This window comes from Centroberyx gerrardi, chromosome 18 (genome assembly GCF_048128805.1).
Source record: "Centroberyx gerrardi isolate f3 chromosome 18, fCenGer3.hap1.cur.20231027, whole genome shotgun sequence".
Lineage (NCBI taxonomy): Eukaryota > Metazoa > Chordata > Actinopteri > Beryciformes > Berycidae > Centroberyx > Centroberyx gerrardi.
The window spans coordinates 20,835,319-20,857,713 of record NC_136014.1 but is presented as its reverse complement, the minus strand read 5'-3'; the positions used below and the strand labels follow the sequence as shown (position 1 = coordinate 20,857,713).

At 40.9% G+C, this 22,395-nt stretch overlaps 3 protein-coding genes across 3 annotated transcripts; all 3 read right to left on the bottom strand.

Moving 5' to 3' along the window:
- Positions 1-5,589: 5,589 nt before the first annotated feature.
- On the bottom strand, positions 5,590-6,591 carry LOC139927245 (trace amine-associated receptor 1-like). The gene has a single exon (XM_071919305.2). It carries the CDS (start codon positions 6,589-6,591, stop codon positions 5,590-5,592), a length of 1,002 nt encoding a protein of 333 aa, XP_071775406.2.
- Positions 6,592-8,468: 1,877 nt separating this feature from the next.
- Positions 8,469-9,470, bottom strand: LOC139927244 (trace amine-associated receptor 1-like). The gene has a single exon (XM_071919304.2). It carries the CDS (start codon positions 9,468-9,470, stop codon positions 8,469-8,471), a length of 1,002 nt encoding a protein of 333 aa, XP_071775405.2.
- A 1,932-nt stretch (positions 9,471-11,402) lies between these two features.
- On the bottom strand, positions 11,403-12,404 carry LOC139927243 (trace amine-associated receptor 1-like). The gene has a single exon (XM_078290004.1). The coding sequence runs from the start codon at positions 12,402-12,404 to the stop codon at positions 11,403-11,405; it is 1,002 nt and encodes a 333-aa protein (XP_078146130.1).
- Between the last annotated feature and the right edge of the window lie 9,991 nt (positions 12,405-22,395).

Sequence of the window (22,395 nt, the reverse complement as noted above, 5' to 3'; positions counted from 1 at the left end):
TCAACTCAATCTCTTTCTTGAGCTTTGGCACCAGACGTTCAGGGATCCTGTAGCACTTCCGGCGGGGAGTGGCATCTTCCTTTAGATGGACCTTGTGCTGGACCAGAGTTGTGAAGCCAGGTTTTTCTTGGAAAAGCTCTGGATCCAGCAATGCCCTTATCTCCCCCTGCTGGACAGGCTGGAGATGGGACACATCCAGTAAACTGGGCTCGGAGATGTTGGTGGGGAACAACTGCTCTTCCTCCCCGTCAAGGGCACGGATGAGGAGCTTCTGCTGGACAGGCTGCTGGATTGGCCGTGAAGGCACCTGAAACTCCTTCAACAGGTTAACATGAAAACACTGATGTATTTTCAATTTGTCCGGCATGTACAGTTCATAGGTTACCTTACCCAGGCGCTTGCTGATTTGGTAAGGCCCTTGCCACTGGGCCAACAGCTTACTGTCACTGGTTGGGAGTAGCAGCAGCACCTGCTGGCCTGGATGAAAAGTCCTGTCCCTGGCCTTTCTGTCATACCAGGTCTTCTGGTTGGCTTGCGCAGTCTTCATGTGCTCCTGAGCAAGAGCCGTCATCTGTTCAAGTCTCTCTCTCATTTTAACCACATAGGCAACCACATTCTCCTGCTCTGCAACTGGATTCTCCCAGTGCTCCTTCAGTAGGTCCAGTGGCCCCCTCACCTGGCGACCATAGAGAGGCTTGAAGGGAGAGAATCCTGTTGAGGCCTGTGGCACCTCACGGTATGCAAACAGCAGGTATGGCAGCCATTGGTCCCAATCAGAACCTGTGTGGGAAACAAACTTCCGCAGCATGTTCTTGAGAGTCTGATTGAACCTTTCCACCAGCCCGTCCGTCTGGGGGTGGTATGGGGTGGTCTTAATGCCCCTGACTCCTAACAGCTGATACACTTGCTGCAGCAGTTTGGACAGGAAGTTTGTCCCACAGTCTGTGAGGACCTCTCTAGGTATGCCTACCCTTGAAAACAGTTGCAAAAGACAATTGGCAACCTGTCTGGCCTTAACAGATCTGAGTGGGAAATCTTCTGGGTAACGGGTGGCATAATCACAAATTACCAATATGTACCGATTTCCTGAGGAACTTCTCTCAAGGGGCCCCACTGCATCCATGCCTATCCTGTCAAATGGGGTGTCAATGACTGGCAACGGCTGAAGCTGGGCACGGGCTACTCCCCTAGGTGAAGTTAGCTGACATGTTTCACAGGAAGCACAAAAATCCTTAACATGGGTATACATGCCTGGCCAAACAAACCTACTGGCAATTCTGTTGAGGGATTTTTGGAATGCTAGGTGGCCTGCCCAGGGGATAGAGTGACCTAGCTCCATGACCTTCTGTGTAAGGCTCTGTGGCAAAGCTAAGGCTTCAACCTTTCCCTGACGCTAGTAGAGAATACCATTCTTAAGCACATAGCTAGCATCAGCTACACAGTCTACTTTGCCCTGCTTCTCACCCTCAACCTCTGAGACCTTGTCAAACCAGGGTTTTAGAGTTGGATCGGCTTGCTGCAGTGCTGCTATGTCGAAGGGGATGTGAAAGTCTAAAGGCTGGCTGGGCTTTGCTGCTGCCTCACACTGTTTCCTGGCCGTAGCCAAAACCTTTTCTCTCCTTCTCTGAGCTCTGGACTTTGGCTGCTTGACTGAACCTACCTCCACCTCAGCACGGTAAAAAGGTAACTCCTCAAGAGTATTTCTTGCCTTCTGAGCCCTAGTTGTGACCATGTTACATGTTGTAACTGCAGGTTGAGGATCTTGCTGCTGCTGCTGCTCAACCTCAACTGGTGCCTCAACAGTGCCCTCTACATTTCCCTCACTGGTAACCTGGTCATTACCTTTTGCCTGCTGTATCAAGTCTAGCAGTGTGGGGACATCATTGCCAAGGAGGACTGGATATGGCAGTCTGGGCACTAAAGCTACTGACAGGAGATAAGTCTGACCACCTACAGTAAGATAAACCTCAGCTGTGGGGTACACTTTCTCATCACCATGAACACAACCAATGTTGGCCGTGGTGGTCTCACTCCACAGTTCTCTCGGAACTATGCTGGACAGAACCACAGACTGAAAACTGCCAGTGTCTAAGAGGGCCTCCTCACGCTGACCATTGACTAACACTGGTACAGTGTGCACCTCTTCCTGAACAGGAACTGTGTGAGTGGGTCTGGGGACTGAACACAACAGGGAAGGCTTACTCTGTCTGGTTGCAGGGCATGTGTACTGAGTGTGACCCATCTCATTACACTGATAGCAGCGTGTGTCTTGCTTAGAGCTGGAGAAGGACTTTCTACTGGTGTTGGGTTTACTGGGAGAGAACTGCCTGGCACTGGACTGAGGTCTAACCTGAGCTTGACCACCCCTTTCACCCCCAATGGACTTACTGCGTCCGGTGAAGTAGCTGTCATGGCCAAAGGTGGTTCTTCTGCTTCCGATTCTGGCGGACAAGAAAACCTCTGCAAGCCGGACGGCGTCTTCTGCAGACTTCGGGTCACGTTCACGGATCCAGACCTCCAGCTCCGGGTCCACCATCCTCAAAAACTGCTCCAGAATCAGCAGCTCAGAAATGTCTTTCACCGTGGCGTTCTCTGGTTTGACCCATTTGTTAAATGTGTCCTTCAACCATACATACAGTTCATGTGGGGTTTCACCCTGATTAATGACCAGTGAATGAAACCTTCCCCTGTAGGTGTCTGCTGTGATCTCATATTTAGCTAGAATAGCCTCTTTGACCTTTTCATAGTCTTCAGCATCAGAAATGTTCATGAGAACATTGGCACTGCGTGCCTTACCTGTGAGCAGGGGAACAAGGTGAATAGCCCACTCCTCTTTTGGCCAACAGCAGACAATGGCCATTCTTTCAACCGTTGTCAAATAGTGTTCGATGTCATCATCAGGGGAGAGTGGAATCAACTTGGGGCCTCTGTGGATGTGTGGTGCCCTCGGTGGTGGTGGTGGCTCACTCTGCTGGCTGGCTTGGCTGGCCATCACCCCCAGGTCTTCCCTGTCGTCATCATCATCACCGTCACGGCGCTCGGTTCTATACTCATGTTCTTCTCTCAGTCCTTTCACTTGCGCTTGAATCTGGAGGAACTGGTGCTGCATGCTTCTCCATCTCTGCTCTTGGCGCGTGGACTCTTTCTCCATCTGTTGATCTCTGCATGCTTGGGAGCGGGCCAACGACTTCACCAGGCTTGCCAATTCCTCCAGCTTATCGGGATTGCTGGCTGCTGCGGCCCCCTGCTGGTCAGTTGAAGTACCTGGTTCCTCGTCATCTCGCTCCTCATGGTGCTCTGTCTTCTTACCTCTGGTCATTGTGCTCTCCTCAGTGTGCTGTCAAGCCTTTACTTCTGACACCATTTGTAAGGTTTGCCCGAGTGGTCAAGGAGGCAGATGAGGGGAGCATCAAACCAGGTTGGCGTTCCAACAAGAAACATTTATTTTTCTTGCACCGTGAATAACACACTTGCCCAACACCTGCCAGCATACAACTTCCAGCCCACCAGACACATACAGACTACCTGCCTTATAAAGGGTGTTGGCTCTACTAATGAGCTGGCACATACCATTCACAGGGATACGTAAACCCACATAAATATCTACACACATGAATGACAATAAATATTTACATAAAACTATTACCACAAATATTTACATTTATAATAAATATTTACATACCCAAAAATAGATACGAAAAATACCAATAAATAACCTACATCAATAAATACATTCAAACAGTACAACAAACTCCCCTCTACCCCTTTCCCGCTTGCTGTAACCCTCCCGGAACTAATAATAGGTGCACGGGTCCCCGGGGAATTCCTTTGCCCAAACACCCTGGGAGAAGGAGAACAGGCAGAGGTAAGTTTGTGCATGACAATACATTTCATTGTACTGTTATTTAGCATCGCATGAGTCACATTATACTCCTCAAATATCTCGCTACAATTGAATTGCAAATCAATGCGCCTTATTTTATGTTCACGGGCCAACGACGAGGCGGAACAGCCCAGCGGCCCTGCTGTGAAACACGTGACTCATGCGAGCTGCAATATACAAACAATCAATAAATAAGTACATTTATTACCATACCACATGTGTGTTTATTTAACCTGTGTACCAATATCTGCAAATCTGTGCATCAATTAACCTATTTCATCTAGCAATAGTATTTACTATTCACTAGGGAACCAGTAACGGCGACCCGTCGTTACACCGCTTTCTTCTCACGAGAGTGTTGTTTGTTATCTCATAACTTTCAGGGGCTATCTAGCTAGCCACATAGCCATTGGTCTCTGCAACCAAAAATGGCCATAGGCTAATCATGTCAGACTTTGAGGAAGACCAATAACACAGCTGAATCCCCCCAAAACAGAACTGTCCATTTAAATATATGATGCACCAAATGCCTGGTTATTGCATTGTAATTGGTATATTTATTTTTTAGTAAATTAATATATTTCTCTTTAGTGTTCAATAGTGAATATTTTCACCATCATCAAACTGGCAATTCAAGTATTTTGTTTACATGCTCTTTGTTTCAACGCATGCTATATTTCTTCTCTGACATTCGACCATTTGCAAACAGAGGAGTAGTGAGTAGTAGTGAGTCACTTGATGTTTCCATTCAAAAATTTATTAGAATTCCACAATGACCAAAAGCAGCTGTACATGATGCCTACAGATTTATGCCATTTCAATAAGAATACTAATATACAGCTTATAGTTACAGTTATTCTGACACCGCATACTGTTACCTCGTTTTTTGGTCCTGTGAATTCCTTCCTAAAAATATTTTTCCAGTAGCCAACATTATTTTACACAATTTTTTTCTGTTATGTTTTTTAATTCATGTATGTACATTGCGTAGCTTAACTACACAGGCTATTGTTTGTGGACAAAGTCCTCAAGTGATCTATATATGGCAACGTTTACATGCATTGAGATTAATATTCTGGTGACTCAAGTAACCCTGTTTTGGGTTGACACAATAAAATGTTACAACTCGGTTAGAATAACCCGGAAAAGCTCATACTCCGGTTATGAGAAACATGGTTAAGATGCCTGGCTTACTCAGATATTAAAAGGGTTACTATGTAAACATTTTACTGACTTCACTTGTGGTTTTTGCCATCTGCACAAACTCAGACTCGCACAATGTTTTGGGTACATTTTGATGTCAACAAATAACATGATGGTAATTTTACTATTACTATGGGGATCATGATTTCTTTCCCCTACATTGGAAGTAACTTAGTACTCATTCAAAGTGAGCAGCTGAGGGCCGCATGTTTCATACTGTTTTGCTGTCAGACTGTGGATGGGAATATTCTGTTAAATGATTTATTCATGACAACATGGATACTCAGTCACAGAGTATCAAAGGATCACGTGAACAGCTTATCCTGAATAAGATTAGAACTGGAATATGGCCAATAGCTGGGTTACATTGTGCATGTAAATGTAGCCTTTGTGTGTAGAGTAATAATTAGAATAAATATACATGAGATTAAGTGGTAATAAAGGTATTGTGCCAAACATAATTATTGACGTTAGTAGTCTACTTAAGCACTCCAGTCAATCAGTCAAAACAGTTTTGAGTTTGCAAAACGACCTTGAAATATTTTGCCAGAAATTATCATTCTGAAAGCCGCCCGGAACCAGCTGTAAAAGAATGCATAAACAAATGGATTGAGCATTGAATTTGACAATCCAAGCAAAGTAAATGTTTCAATCACAGATATTGGAATAAAATAATTAATTAACGGATTTAAGGTCGTAGCAGTAACGAAAGGAGTCCAACAGATCAGAAAAACTCCCATAACAATCGCCAAAGTTTTTGTGGCCTTTCTCTCCATCTTACTGACAGATGCTCCAGACTTTATGCTCTGACAGTTTGTGTTCTGGATGCTACGTGCCTGTCTCTGTGCCACCAGGAAAATCTTTAGGTAGATACTGAGCATTATGATTGCTGGGAGGTAAAATGAGAGAATACATGCGGTAATGCTTGAAAGTGGAATGTGAAATGAAAAACACTTTCCTTTACATTTTCCTTCATTAAGTCCCATAATTATGATTCCAATTCCAACTAGGGCAGAAACACCCCAGCTCACCACGATCATGATCACAGCAGCATGATAATTCATTTTAGTTCTATACCTCAGAGGCTGACACACTGCATAATATCTGTCAATAGAAATAAAACATAAGTTCAGAATAGAAGATGAAGATAGTGAAACATCAAGGCTGTGTCCTATGTTACAAATTAAATCTGCAAGATACCAACATGAGCTTACAGAGGCTGCTATGATGAAAGGTAAGACTAAAGCCCCAACAAGGAGGTCAGCCACAGCCAGAGAGAGGATGAGGTAGTTAGCTGGAGTGTGGAGCTGTTTGAAGTAAATGATGGAAATTATTATGAGAAGGTTTCCACACATTGTGAGAACAGATAATGAGCCAAGGAAAACGTATAACAACACACGTATTGTTGAAGGGGTGATTTCCATTATGCAAGATACATTTTCTGATTCATAACAGAGATGTATGTCCTTAACATCAGTCCTGTTGAAAATTAATTCAGGTTCCATGCCTTCTCGCTCCTGCTGTCCTGCTAAATAAGGTTTTCCATTTTAAGTGAATCATTAATACAGAGATACATTCAATCACATTTACAATAATATTTCTTTCAGCAATGCAATTGCAACAATATGTTTTATGGAAGAATGTGATTATTCGGTTTGTTTTTTTAGCAATCCATATTCTTTCATACCATACCTGTTAACCCTGAAGATAGTTAATGCATCTATGATGAATCCTTGATCTCTGTCCCACTGAGCAGTAACTTGACTCTTGTATTTATCAATCCCTAGCTCATTATCATAATTAATGCAATCTTCTTTTGGCCAGTAAGATGTGGGTAACTATGTATTCTGTTTGCATGAGATACATTTATGATGTGTAATGAGAAACACTTATCACCGGCTTAGGCTTATTCATAAGCCAGTGATAAGAGGCTTTGTAATACTATTTTTTTTATGTGATGTTAAGCTTAAATACATTTTGTTGCTTTATGCATTACAGCTGTTTGCCCTCCCCTCATTATTTTGCTTAACAAAGCATGCCCAAAACTGTACTCATGTCAACCCCCTTTAAAAGATCTCCATCCTTCATTAATGGTTTCCTGCTGATTAGTAAACACCAATTCATGTTTGTTAACGCTTAAATAACCCATTTCACATTACCTGTTGTAAAGTGACAGCTCTTCATGCCTTACCAATGACTTATACAAGTATGTGTGAAACATTACTTAAGGGCTCCCTGACAATTATGCATCCATGGTGTTCCAAGTATAATACTAATGGTTTACTACAGTCAATAAGACATGAGGGAAAGCTCTTTATGCTTCACAAAAGGTTACTTCAGGAAATCACACAAAAACAGTCTTTACAAATCAGGGATGAGAGTCACACAGATATTATAACCATATATATTTAATGAAAACATTTAACATTTCATGACAATATCAAATGAACATATATAACTATGCCAAACAATCAAAATATTAAATGAGAGATGCAACTGAGTCTAACTAATAGAAGAGAAAGTCAAATTATGTCAAGATTACAATGAGTATCTGATCAACAACAAGATACAACAAATACAAGAGAAAACATCCCATACTTCATCCTACAGAGTAATGTACTCAAATTATGAGAAACCCAGTAAAGATGCCTGGCTTACTCAGGTATCAAAAGGGTTACCATGTGAACATTTTACTGACTTTGCTTGTGGTGTTTGTCATTTGTCGCACAAACTCTGACTCGCACAATGTTTTGGATACTTTTTTGATTTCAACAAAAAGCATGATGGTGAGCAGTATAGCTTTTACTATTACTATGGGGGTGGTGATGTATTTTCCCTGTATGAGAAGTAACTTACTGCTCAGTCAAAGTGAGCAGCTGAGGGCCACATGTTTCATAATGTTTTGCTGGCAGACAATTGTATCTGTGGACGGTAATATTCTGTTAACTGGTTTATTCGTTGCAACTGGGATACTGAATCACTGAGTATCAAAGGATGATGTAATAAACTTAACCTGAATAAGATTAGAACTGGAATATGGCCAATAGCTGGGTTATTCCATGCATGTAAATGTAACATTTATATGTAGAGTACAGTAATACATTTAATAAATATACATGAGATAGGGTGGAAATACATTTTATCTATTGTACCAAGCATAATTATTGGCATGTTAGTACTTAAGCACTGAGAATTATTTAACTCTTTATTTCATGACAACGTTTCGATCCATGATGGATCTTCGTTAGGTCAAATTAAAAAAATGCAATTCGATCCATCATGGATGGAAACGTTGTTCAGCACTTAACGCAGCACCCACTGTCGATATGCGTATAGTTAACTGTTGCCTGAAAGTACATACTTAAGCACTCCAGTCAATCAGTCAAAACAATTTTGAGTTTGCAAAACGACCTTGAAATATTTTGCCAGAAATGATCATTCTGAAAGCCGCCCGAAACCAGCTGTAAAAGAATGCATAAACAAATGGATTGAGCATTGAATTTGACCATCCAAGCAAAGTAAATGTTTCAATCACAGATATTGGAATTAAATAATTAATTAACGGATTTAAGGTCATACCAGTAAAGAAAGGAGTCCAACAGATCAGAAAAACTCCCATAACAATCGCCAAAGTTTTTGTGGCCTTTCTCTCCATCTTAGTGACAGATGCTCCAGACTTTATGCCCTGACAGTTTGTGTTCTTGATGCTACGTGCCTGTCTCTGTGCCACCAGGAAAATCTTTAGGTAGATACTAAGCATTATGATTGCTGGGAGGTAAAATGAGAGAATACATGCGGTAATGCTTGAAATTGGCATGTGAAATGAAAAACATCGTCCTTCACATTTTCCTTCATTAAGTCCCATAATTATGATTCCAATTCCAACTAGGACAGAAACACCCCAGCTCACCACGATCATGATCACAACAGCATGAGAATTCATTTTAGTTCTATACCTCAGAGGCTGACACACTGCATAATATCTGTCAATAGAAATAAAACATAAGTTCAGAATAGAAGATGAAGATAGTGAAACATCAAGGCTGTGTCCTATGTTACAAATTAAATCTGCAAGATGCCAACATGAGCTTACAGAGGCTGCTATGATGAAAGGTAAGACTAAAGCCCCAACAAGGAGGTCAGCCACAGCCAGAGAGAGGATGAGGTAGTTAGCTGGAGTGTGGAGCTGTTTGAAGTAAATGATGGAGATTATTATGAGAAGGTTTCCACACATTGTGAGAACAGATAATGAGCCAAGGAAAACGTATAACAACACACGTATTGTTGAAGGGGTGATTTCCATTATGCAAGATACATTTTCTGATTCATAACAGAGATGTATGTCCTTAACATCAGTCCTGTTGAAAATTAATTCAGGTTCCATGCCTTCTCGCTCCTGCTGTCCTGCTAAATAAGGTTTTCCATTTTAAGTGAATCATTAATACAGAGATACATTCAATCACATTTACAATAATATTTCTTTCAGCAATGCAATTGCAACAATATGTTTTATGGAAGAATGTGATTATTCGGTTTGTTTTTTTAGCAATCCATATTCTTTCATACCATACCTGTTAACCCTGAAGATAGTTAATGCATCTATGATGAATCCTTGATCTCTGTCCCACTGAGCAGTAACTTGACTCTTGTATTTATCAATCCCTAGCTCATTATCATAATTAATGCAATCTTCTTTTGGCCAGTAAGATGTGGGTAACTATGTATTCTGTTTGCATGAGCTACATTTATGATGTGTAATGAGAAACACTTATCACCGGCTTAGGCTTATTCATAAGCCAATGATAAGAGGCTTTGTAATACTATTTTTTTTATGTGATGTTAAGCTTAAATACATTTTGTTGCTTTATGCATTACAGCTGTTTGCCCTCCCCTCATTATTTTGCTTAACAAAGCATGCCCAAAACTGTACTCATGTCAACCCCCTTTAAAAGATCTCCATCCTTCATTAATGGTTTCCTGCTGATTAGTAGACACCAATTCATGTTTGTTAACGCTTAAATAACCCATTTCACATTACCTGTTGTAAAGTGACAGCTCTTCATGCCTTACCAATGACTTATACAAGTATGTGTGAAACATTACTTAAGGGCTCCCTGACAATTATGCATCCATGGTGTTCCAAGTATAATACTAATGGTTTACTACAGTCAATAAGACATGAGGGAAAGCTCTTTATGCTTCACAAAAGGTTACTTCAGGAAATCACACAAAAACAGTCTTTACAAATCAGGGATGAGAGTCACACAGATATTATAACCATATATATTTAATGAAAACATTTAACATTTCATGACAATATCAAATGAACATATATAACTATGCCAAACAATCAAAATATTAAATGAGAGATGCAACTGAGTCTAACTAATAGAAGAGAAAGTCAGATTATGTCAAGATTACAATGAGTATCTGATCAACAACAAGATACAACAAATACAAGAGAAAACATCCCATACTTCATCCTACAGAGTAATGTACTCAAATTATGAGAAACCCAGTAAAGATGCCTGGCTTACTCAGGTATCAAAAGGGTTACCATGTGAACATTTTACTGACTTTGCTTGTGGTGTTTGTCATTTGTCGCACAAACTCTGACTCGCACAATGTTTTGGATACTTTTTTGATTTCAACAAAAAGCATGATGGTGAGCAGTATAGCTTTTACTATTACTATGGGGGTGGTGATGTATTTTCCCTGTATGAGAAGTAACTTACTGCTCAGTCAAAGTGAGCAGCTGAGGGCCACATGTTTCATAATGTTTTGCTGGCAGACAATTGTATCTGTGGACGGTAATATTCTGTTAACTGGTTTATTCGTTGCAACTGGGATACTGAATCACTGAGTATCAAAGGATGATGTAATAAGATTAACCTGAATAAGATTAGAACTGGAATATGGCCAATAGCTGGGTTATTCCATGCATGTAAATGTAACATTTATATGTAGAGTACAGTAATAAATTGAATAAATATACATGAGATAGGGTGGAAATACATTTTATCTATTGTACCAAGCATAATTATTGGCATGTTAGTACTTAAGCACTGAGAATTATTTAACTCTTTATTTCATGACGTTTCGATCCATGATGGATCTTCGTTAGGTCAAATTTAAAAAATGTAATTCGATCCATCATGGATGGAAACGTTGTCATGAAATAAAGAGTTCAATAATATTTCGGTGTGTGGGTTCCACTTCTTAACTGATGTTCAGCACTTAACCCAGCACCAACTATCAATATGCGTATAGTTAACTGTTGCCTGAAAGTACATACTTAAGCACTCCAGTCAATCAGTCAAAACAGTTTTGAGTTTGCAAAACGACCTTGAAATATTTTGCCAGAAATGATCATTCTGAAAGCCGCCCGGAACCAGCTGTAAAAGAATGCATAAACAAATGGATTGAGCATTGAATTTGACCATCCAAGCAAAGTAAATGTTTCAATCACAGATATTGGAATTAAATAATTAATTAACGGATTTAAGGTCATACCAGTAACGAAAGGAGTCCAACAGATCAGAAAAACTCCCATAACAATCGCCAAAGTTTTTGTGGCCTTTCTCTCCATCTTACTGACAGATGCTCCAGACTTTATGCTCTGACAGTTTGTGTTCTTGATGCTACGTGCCTGTCTCTGTGCCACCAGGAAAATCTTTAGGTAGATACTAAGCATTATGATTGCTGGGAGGTAAAATGAGAGAATACATGCGGTAATGCTTGAAATTGGCATGTGAAATGAAAAACACTTTCCTTCACATTTTCCTTCATTAAGTCCCATAATTATCACCCCAATTCCAACTAGGGCAGAAACACCCCAGCTCACCACGATCATGATCACAGCAGCATGAGAATTCATTTTAGTTCTATACCTCAGAGGCTGACACACTGCATAATATCTGTCAATAGAAATAAAACATAAGTTCAGAATAGAAGATGAAGATAGTGAAACATCAAGGCTGCGTCCTATGTTACAAATTAAATCTGCAAGATGCCAACATGAGCTTACAGAGGCTGCTATGATGAAAGGTAAGACTAAAGCCCCAACAAGGAGGTCAGCCACAGCCAGAGAGAGGATGAGGTAGTTAGCTGGAGTGTGGAGCTGTTTGAAGTAAATGATGGAAATTATTATGAGAAGGTTTCCACACATTGTGAGAACAGATAATGAGCCAAGGAAAAGATATAACAACACACGTATTATTGAAGGGGTGATTTCCATTATGCAAGATACATTTTCTGATTCATAACAGAGATGTATGTCCTTAACATCAGTCCTGTTGAAAATGAATTCAGGTTCCATGCCTTCTGGCTCCTGCTGTCCTGCTAAATAAGGTTTTCCATTTTAAGTGAATCATTAATACAGAGATACATTCAATCACATTTACAATAATATTTCTTTCAGCAATGCAATTGCAACAATATGTTTTATGGAAGAATGTGATTATTCGGGTTTTTTTTTAGCAATCCATATTCTTTCATACCATACCTGTTAGCCCTGAAGATAGTTAATGCATCTATGATGAATCCTCGATCTCTGTCCCACTGAGCAGTAACTTGACTCTTGTATTTATCAATCCCTAGCTCATTATCATAATTAATGCAATCTTCTTTTGGCCAGTAAGATGTGGGTAACTATGTATTCTGTTTGCATGAGATGCATTTATGATGTGTAATGAGAAACACTTATCACCGGCTTAGGCTTATTCATAAGCCAATGATAAGAGGCTTTGTAATACTATTTTTTTTATGTGATGTTAAGCTTAAATACATTTTGTTGCTTTATGCATTACAACTGTTTGCCCTCCCCTCATTATTTTGCTTAACAAAGCATGCCCAAAACTGTACTCATGTCAACCCCCTGTAACACATTTGTTCCCAAATTGTTCCCAGACATGTCCATACAGAATTTGTATTCTATTTGTATCACTAACAAACAATCAATCTTAATTTAAAAAAAAAATCAAGGACAAGTATGTGAAAAGGGGTGTTTTATTTCTGGCAACAATTGTGACCAGTGGTATAACACAGGGACTCTATGTAGTAAATGATAAATACAATATAGAGGAGAATGAACATAGGGATCTTCAGTCACATCTTGTAAACAAATACTAAAGGCTTTTCCAAAACTCATATTTATTTTTGAACACTTAAAAAATGCTAATAGATTTACTTAACAAGAGCATTTTAGATCAAAAAAAAAAAAAATTGAATATTTACCCTTCATAATAAGGAAGGTTTTACAAAGGGCCCACTGTTTGTACACTCAAAATAACTTGTCAGAAATAAATAAAAATGTATTTTTAAGTAAAAATGTAATTTTAACAATTTTTAAAATATTTTTAAAACACACATTAAACAATGCATGCAATTTTAAAAGTAGCATAAGTAGCATATACTTCATCTAAAATTAATTCATCCAGTATGACCCATTACTTATAGCATCTCAAAGGACTGAACCATCAAAAACTAAAACAAAAACTGGACAATTTTCAAGGCTTTTGCTGCTACTTCTCCTGTGTTGATAGTGTTTTGGTAGTATATTGGTAGTGTGGTGGTAGAGCAGTGGCAGAGTAGTAGTGTTGTGGTAATGGTGTGTTTAGTGTGTTAGAAGTGTGCTAATGTGTTGTTATAGTGTGCTGATAAAGTGTTGGCAGTGTACTGTTTGTGCGTTGGTGGCATGTTGGTAGTGTGCTAATTTAGCACTGATGGAATTTCTTGAAACATTCTATATGTAGTGGCCTGGCACACTTTTCACAAGCGTATGTTGTGCGACCATCACATACAAGACATCTGGAAAACCGCTTCTCTGTGGAAAGATAAACAAATAAATATTTCCCAAAGGTTTTCCACTCTCTTATGTACGGAGATTTTTAAGAACTCATTTCTTGAAGGATTCTATATACAAGTGGCCTGGCACTCTCATACAATGATATGCTGAGTGACCATTACAAACACTGCATCTGATAAAGTGATTACCTGTGTTGATTGGCCAGTGGGCTGCGCCATCCAACCTGGCTGAATCAACCACAGTGGCTGACAGTGAGGAGGGCCTTCCATGACCTTTTGGTTTGGTTCCAAATCTTTGCAGAAGACTCTGTGCAACAATGCACTGAAAGCGTAGAACGTCATAATCATCATTTATTTGATCCCTGTAGAACAGCCAGCTGTTAACTAGGGCAGAGTTGAGCGTCCATGAGTAAATGGGCCACCACCATTTCTTGGATCTGATGGTGTTGTGGTAGCAGGACACCTGAACATCATGGAGATCCACTCCTCCCATTCGCTTATTATACGACTGGATGGTTTGTGGCTGTTGGAGATGATCAAAAGTCTTTTTTTCCTTGTTCCATCTTCTGACTGGTGCTTCAGTGTATTGGTTTTCGATATTTGTTGCCACAGTAACGACACTGTTATCCTTCCATCTGGTGAGAAGTTTTTCTCCTTGGACCAGTACTTCTATGGATCCTCGTGGCATTTTCTCGAATTCCTTCACAGATTTGAATGGAACGTCAAACAGGCGATTTTGCCGCATGGTCCCTGAACAGCCATAACCGCGCTTGGTCATTTCATCAATTAGTGACAATGACGTGAAAAGGTTATCATGTGTGAACTTGCAGCCTGCAGGAACCCCAGCTTGCTCTGCTAGACCTAGCACCACACTGGGTCCCTGACCCAGTCCAGTCTCCGGGAGGAGGGTATGGGCACCAGCATATGGCTCCATGTGGTAAAGGTATCCATTTGAAGAGGCAAGGCTCCAAAGCTTAAATCCGTAACGGATGGGTTTCCCTCTTATGAATTGCTTGTAACCATGGCACCCATAGTAGGGAATCATACTCTCGTCAACTGATAACCATTCACTGAATGGCAGGATCTTATAGGAGTTGTTCAGTTCCCTGAAGATTGGCCTGACTTTGAAAAACGGGTCATCAGTTGCATTTGTGTTGTCGACAACATGAATAGAGGCCATGATTTCATCAAATCGATTCCTGCGCATGGCATTTGAGATGCTGGTAGTGTGAACATCATCATCTAGTGACCAATGCAGGTGTCGTCGTGGTACAGTGCTGTACCCGGAAGTAAGTAGCACACCGTAGAATGTGAGCAGCTCATTCATGTCCAAATTGAGCGGCTTGCCCTTGGTCTGAACCGAGTAAAGGTTCGACATTTCAATGGTAATTTCTCTCAGCGATGGTGGGTACATCATCAAAAAGACATCAAGTGGGTCTGGATTTGTTGCTGTAACACACTGCGCTGTTGCTGGCTCGTACACAACGTAATCAGGAAGATTGGTATCAGCTGCTTTTCTTGATTTTTTGAATTCTCTGGTTTTATTTTATCTGTTCAGCAGCGGAACACATGTCGGTTCTGCTGGGGTGGCACCATGTAAAGATGTTGTTGTGGTGGGGGTGGCACCATTTAAAGGTGCTGTTGTAGTAGAGGCAGCACCATTCAAAGATGATGTAGTAGTAGAGGAAGTGCCATTAATAGATGATGTACTAGTAGGGGCAGCACCAGTCAAAGATGATGAAGCAGTAGGGGCAGTACTAGGAGTTGCTTGAGGAGCTTCGACTAAGTTCTTGGTCATGCTTCTCGTTATGCGTAGTTGTGGTTCGTCATCTACTGGTTCAGTGTCTTCTAATACAAATAAGGCTGTAGTGGAATTCAAGAGCCTTGCTGGCAGATGACCTGTTTCACCAGTGAATTCCATGTCGGACGCATCGCTATCACAATCACTCTCGATAGCATCTTTTTCTGGCTTGGGGACTATTGCAATATTACAAATTGCCTCCCTTGGCTCATTAAGGTCAAGTAGGTCTAGTACTTCACATAAGGTAAATCTATAAAATAGGGATAAACAGAGAAAAAAGGTATACCAAACAAAAAACGTACAGTCCCTGTATTATACCGCCGGTCACAATTGTTGCCGTCAACAAATAACACTGTTTTGCAAACAGTATGAACTACATATCAATAATATTTCTTTATATACTGATAAACAACCCTTTAAAGATGTATTGTATACAAAAAGTATGAACATTTTCATAACATAATGTAGAGTACTTACCTTTTTTTGGGGAGCTTTAGCTCAATTACGTTACTACAAAAAGTAGTAACGTAATTGAGATTAAACCTATTCGCATTGCTGAGCGTCCCGAACCTACTAGCAACACAAAGCGCATATGTCTCGGATTCATCAATATCAGATCACTCGCTAACAAAGCCCTGCTGGTCAACGACTTAATTAAAGAACATAGTATTGACATAATGGGATTATGTGAAACCTGGCTAAAGCCAAATGATGCTCTTCCATTAATTGAAGCTTCCCCCTCTAACTTCACCAACTCGCATGTCGCTCGGACATCTAAGAAAGGTGGGAGCGTTGGCCTAATCTTCAATTCGAGTCTGAACCTTTCTCCAGATCTAAGTAATAAACTCTCATCTTGTGAGATGCTCACTATGCGCCCGTCCATTCCAGTTAGCATGGGCCTCAACCACTCTGGTATCCTGCCTTTCTACCTAATCATCCTTTATCGCCCTCCTGGGCCCTATTCATCTTTTTTAGAAGAATTTTCCAATTTCCTCTCTGACCTTGTAATTCGTACGGATAACATCCTAATTATCGGTGATTTCAATATTCATCTAAATTGTAAAACTAATCCACTTAGCAAAGCTTTTTCGTCCCTAATTGACACTTTTGGCTTTACTCAGTTGGTTCACGAACAGACCCACTCTAGCGGCAACACTCTTGATCTGGTCCTCGCTCGTGGTATTAACGTGTCAGACTTAGTTGTTTTGCCGTATCCACCGGCATTATCAGATCATTATCTCATTAAATTTCAAATTGCTCTGCCCTGTTGGCATTCCAATCCAGTTGATACCTACAGCATCCGCCGTATTGATACTTCGACAACTACAAAACTCGCTGATCTCCTACCTAAAACTCTTGCCTCTCTCCCTGAACAAATTGGTTCCCTCGACGAGTTCACGGATAACTCCAACTCTATTCTAACTGACTCGCTTGACTCTGTTGCGCCCCTACTCATAAAAACCCGCCGTCTAAAGAAACCGTCGCTCCGCTCACTGATGAAACTCGTGCACAAAAACAGGCGTGTAGAAAGCTAGAACGCAAATGGCGGTTATCCAAACTCGAGGTCTTTCGACTAGCTTGGAGCGATAGCCTATTGACTTACAAGCGTACGCTCTCCGCCGCTAGGGCCTCCTACTACTCAGATCTTATTAACACTAATAAAAATAACCCGAAGTTTCTATTTGACACGGTAGCAAAACTTACTCGCAAACCCTCCCCTGTAGCGAGCTCTCAATTTACCGCGAATGACTTTCTTAATTTCTTCAATCACAAAATTGACTCTATTAGAGATGAAATTAGCAATTCTTTACCCACCGAGGGCGTTGATCCCTCTCCTATTCGTGCATTAGCCGCAATAGAGACCACCGCCGTACTCTCGCAATTTGAGACTGTCTCCTTAGACACCTTCTCTAAATTAGTACTTTCCTCTAAATCCATAACCAGCTTATCTGACCCTCTTCCTGCTAAATTGGTTAAGGAACTTCTCCCAATATTAGGCCCCTCCCTACTCAATATCATTAACACCTCTCTCTCCTCTGGCATTGTGCCCTCGTCCTTCAAATCAGCCATAATTAAACCTCTGCTCAAAAAATCCAACCTTGATCCGGATGATCTTAATAACTTTAGACCAATCTCCAATCTCCCCTTCCTCTCTAAAGTCTTGGAAAGAATAGTTTCTACCCAACTAACCGACTACCTCTCGTGTAATAGTCTCTTCGAACCCTTTCAATCTCGTTTTAGGTCTCTACATAGCACTGAGACTGCTCTCACAAAAGTGGTAAACGACCTACTCCTCGCCTCAGATTCCGATTCTTCTTCTGTTCTTATCTTACTTGATTTGAGTGCGGCATTTGATACAGTCGACCATAATATTCTCTTAAACCGCCTAGCGAGCTACGTTGGCATCCGCGACTCTGCGCTTTCCTGGCTAAATTCCTACCTATCTGATAGAACGCATTGTGTCTCACATAAAAATACTATATCTGATTACTCTAAAGTTAACTTTGGCGTACCGCAGGGCTCCGTGCTCGGACCTTTGCTTTTCTCCATTTACATGCTACCTCTTGGTGAAATCTTCCGCAGTTATGGTATTAAATTTCACTGTTACGCGGACGATACTCAAATTTACATACCAATTAGACCTGACGACCGTTTACAACTTTCAAACCTAGAATTATGCCTAATCGCTGTCACCAATTGGATGTCACTAAACTTCTTGCGACTAAACGCCAACAAAACTGAGATGCTAGTTGTTGGCCCAAAAACCCAACTACCTCTTGTTTCAGACCTTACTCTAAATTTTGGGGATTGCTTAATTACCCAGAGTCCCACAGTTAAAAACCTTGGCGTTACGTTCGACTCAGCTCTCTCATTCGATGCTCACATTAAGGAAATCACTAAGATAGCATTTTTCCATCTTCGTAATATCTCGAAAATTCGCTCCCTGCTAAACACGGCGGATGCTGAAACCTTAATACACGCTTTTGTTTCATCAAGACTCGATTATTGTAATGTTTTACTCTCTGGCCTACCTAACTGTAGTATTAAAAAACTACAACTTGTGCAAAATGCTGCTGCCAGAATACTAACCAGAACTAGAAAATTTGACCACATTACTCCTATCCTAACCTCCCTTCCGCTGGACTTAAGATGTAGCTGTTCAGAGATAGGGAGCTCGTAGGAGAAAGCGTCTACTGCCTGCTTGAATTTTTTCTTGATTCTATGGACAATAAGGTAGCCATCGTCCTGCGAATCGTGCCCTCCGTTCGCAGGACGCTGGCTACCTTATTGTCCCTAGAATCAAGAAAAAATCAGCAGGCAGTAGAGCTTTCTCCTACCGAGCTCCCTATCTCTGGAACCAGCTACCTCTTACAGTCAGGGAAGCTAATTCTGTCGAAATCTTCAAATCTAGACTCAAAACCTATCTTTTCTCGCAATCATACGACCTACCTTAGCACCGCTGGCCTGGGCTCGTCACAGTCTTCTCTCTTACCCTAGCCTAGACAGTATTTATATAGAAATTTGCCGTTGGGAACATAAGAATAGGGATGCCCTCTGGCTACACTGTGTCTAATCACTTCCTATCTGCTGTCTGTATGAGCGTGTCTGTGCCCAAATACGTCTGGGTCTTGTGCTGCTTCTGCACAGCTCTGTGTGTGTGTGTGTGTGTGTGCGCGGCTGGTTTTCTCCTCCCTTTCTCAGATTCCTCTGACCCTGATGGTCTTCGGTGCTGGCCTTAGTCCCATCCCTGACGCTGCTCCCACCTGGATCTCTCTCTCTCTCTCCGTGTGTTCGTTGTCTTTGTGTGTACCTGTAACTGTCTCAGAGACATGTTTCATTGAGATGTTTATTTTATGTTTCTGTCATAAATTCATGATTATTTGAGTTCATACAGTCATTAAAAAATGATTAAAAATGTAATATAAATAAGATGTTAAAAGTGTAACATTGATAAAAGATTTGTCTAAAATATACCACCTTAAAATGTTTGGTTAAAAATTTAGTGCATAAGGTTTATTTTAATGAAGAGTGTAACGGGTCACATGACCAGAGTTTAGTTAAGGGCATAACCGTGGCATTATGGGTCAGAACCAACATGGCTGCAGAGGAAAGACATATGGTCCCAAAGTAACCCTATTCTGCACGTGGTCCAAGAGGCGCACACGGTAATTGTCTTTCATTTGGTTTATATTTGTGTATAATGTTTGTTGATGTGTCTTTGCATGGACAATGTGATACGTTTTCAGTAATTTTATTTGATTCCAGCACATTTCTGTTGTGCTAACGTGTTTGGGCTTGTATATCAACGGACACTAGCTTGAGTGACTTTAAAATGACTGAGATATATATTTTGAACCTTTTATGTTTTTTATTTCTTGTAGTTTTCACGGTGTCTGCTGACGAAAGAAAGAGAGAGAGAAAATAAATCTTCAAAAGACATCTGTATGATGCGTGGCCTTTATTTCATTGGACCAGTGTAGCTACAGTGAAAACGTACCGTCAGCATGGCCGAGAGCTCAAAGTAATGAGCGGCGCATGTCCGGGAAGGAGAGAGGAGGAAGCACGATCGCTGGGGCAGCGTGTGGCCGGAGAAGACGTTGACGAAGAGGCTTGCTGATTCTCGGGAGAAGACGGGAGTGTCGGCTCCTGACACCGTCGGGTTGAGAGTACCGCGATTTCACCAAGAGAGGGCAACGTTTACTAGCGTAAGCTACAGCTCTGCAAATATCCTCTCTACAGGCTTCAGCGTGCAGTGACTGTGTCATTCCATTGCTGTCTTCAGGCAGAACAGTGTGGCTCTGCAGACGGCATCAGGTTTGACTGTGCTACCTCTACAACTTTATGGACATTTGTAAATTTGAAAAAAAAAGTACTTGTTAAAAAAAATACTGGTTTATTAATGAGAAAAGTAATTGATCTATCATTACAGCCTAATTGTTGTTCCTGCTTTACGGCATTGTTATGAATGTTCTAATGGTGTTTTTGATCTGAGAGTTCAAACACATAATCAAAAGGAGTGCATTAGGGGGTTTATTCAAGTAAATAGTTACTGAATATTAGTACTTGGATTGCACTGACAATTACATATTTGCAAAGGTTATATGCATATTTAGCAATAACTTGGTGATAGATACAGTACTTTTTCTAAAACATGTACAATGTCAGTTCACGGAGAAAAATCACAAAGTGGTGAATTTAGTGAACAAATTGAGTCCCTTCAAGTAGAAATGACTAGGTTAATTGAACAATTACAATCACAAACTGATGATGTTGAAAGGGAGAGATTAGTCACTCATAGGTGATATTCATACTAAAATAGAAATACACCAAATAGCAATGATGGAGCCTACCTCCGCCACTTCAAGGAGAGTCGAACCCAGGAAATCTTCACGGGAGAGAAAGTTAACCCCAAAAATGCTGGAGCTGAAGCAACAAGAAGCTTCTCAGAGGGAGAGTAAATTCATCAAGCTATATGAAAGCTGGAAAGAACAAGTTAGAGCTACACGTACCAAAAGGATGAGTGCTCTGACCAAGACTTGGGTGACATGATGGATGCTGTCGAAGAGCTGGAGACACAAATGAGAGATGTGTATGAAAATATGCGATCTCAATCGGCACCTTCTACTGAGATTAGAAGAAAGATGGATTCCTGCACAGCAGTAACAACAGATTTGATGGGGCTAATGAAAGTACGCATGAGTGAAGTGGGGCAAGAGGAGTTTGATGCTAAGGCAGAAAACGCAAGACTTCATATGGTGCTCGACAGAGAGTATGCCCAGTCAATATTTGGGACTACAATCTCCAAATCTACAGTTCGTAGCCATCACTCAAGCTGTTCATCAGAACAGCAAAGCATCACAGCAAAAAGAGCAGAGTGTGCTGCACAGTTTGCTGCAAAGAAGGCCGAAATGAAGATGGAGGAGGCCATCGCTACACAAAAGCAAAAACTTAAAAGACTGGAAAATCAGAGAGATCTGCAAGTAATAGCTGCTAAGCTTAAGGTGTACTCTGAAGCTGACTCAGGTGAGACCTGTGGCGAAAGTAGAACAGCACGCAGTGAGGTGGCCAATTGTCCTCCAGTACCTTATAAAGAAATTAAAAGGGATCAAACATGTAAGAGCAATAACAATGAACAAACAAACAATACTAACATTGAAGCATCGTTAGTACAAGCCCTACATGACACAATGGTTCTCACCAGACTTCCTGCACCCGAGCCCTCAGTCTTCTCAGGGGACCCACTTAAGTTCTTAGAGTGGAGCACAAGTTTCAAGGCATTGATAGAACGGCGATGCACAAATCCAGCTGACAGGTTGTTCTACCTACAAAAATACATCAGTGGTGAGGCACGATCTGTATTGGAAGGAAGCTTCTACAGAAAGGATGATGAAGCCTATGACCAAGCATGGGAGGCATTGAATGCTCGGTATGGCCACCCTTTTGTAATCCAGCGCGCATTTAGAGAAAAACTGAATAACTGGCCAAAGATTGGCTCAAGGGAGTCAGTTAAACTGAGACAATTCAGTGATTTTCTGACAGCCTGCAACAATGCCATGCCATACATCAAAGGGCTTCAGGTGTTAAATGACTGTGAAGAGAATCAAAGGATGCTCCAAAAACTCCCTGATTGGGTGACCTCTCGCTGGAATCGTCATGTCACAAGGCAGTTGCGACAAACAGAGGAATACCCTAATTTCAAGGA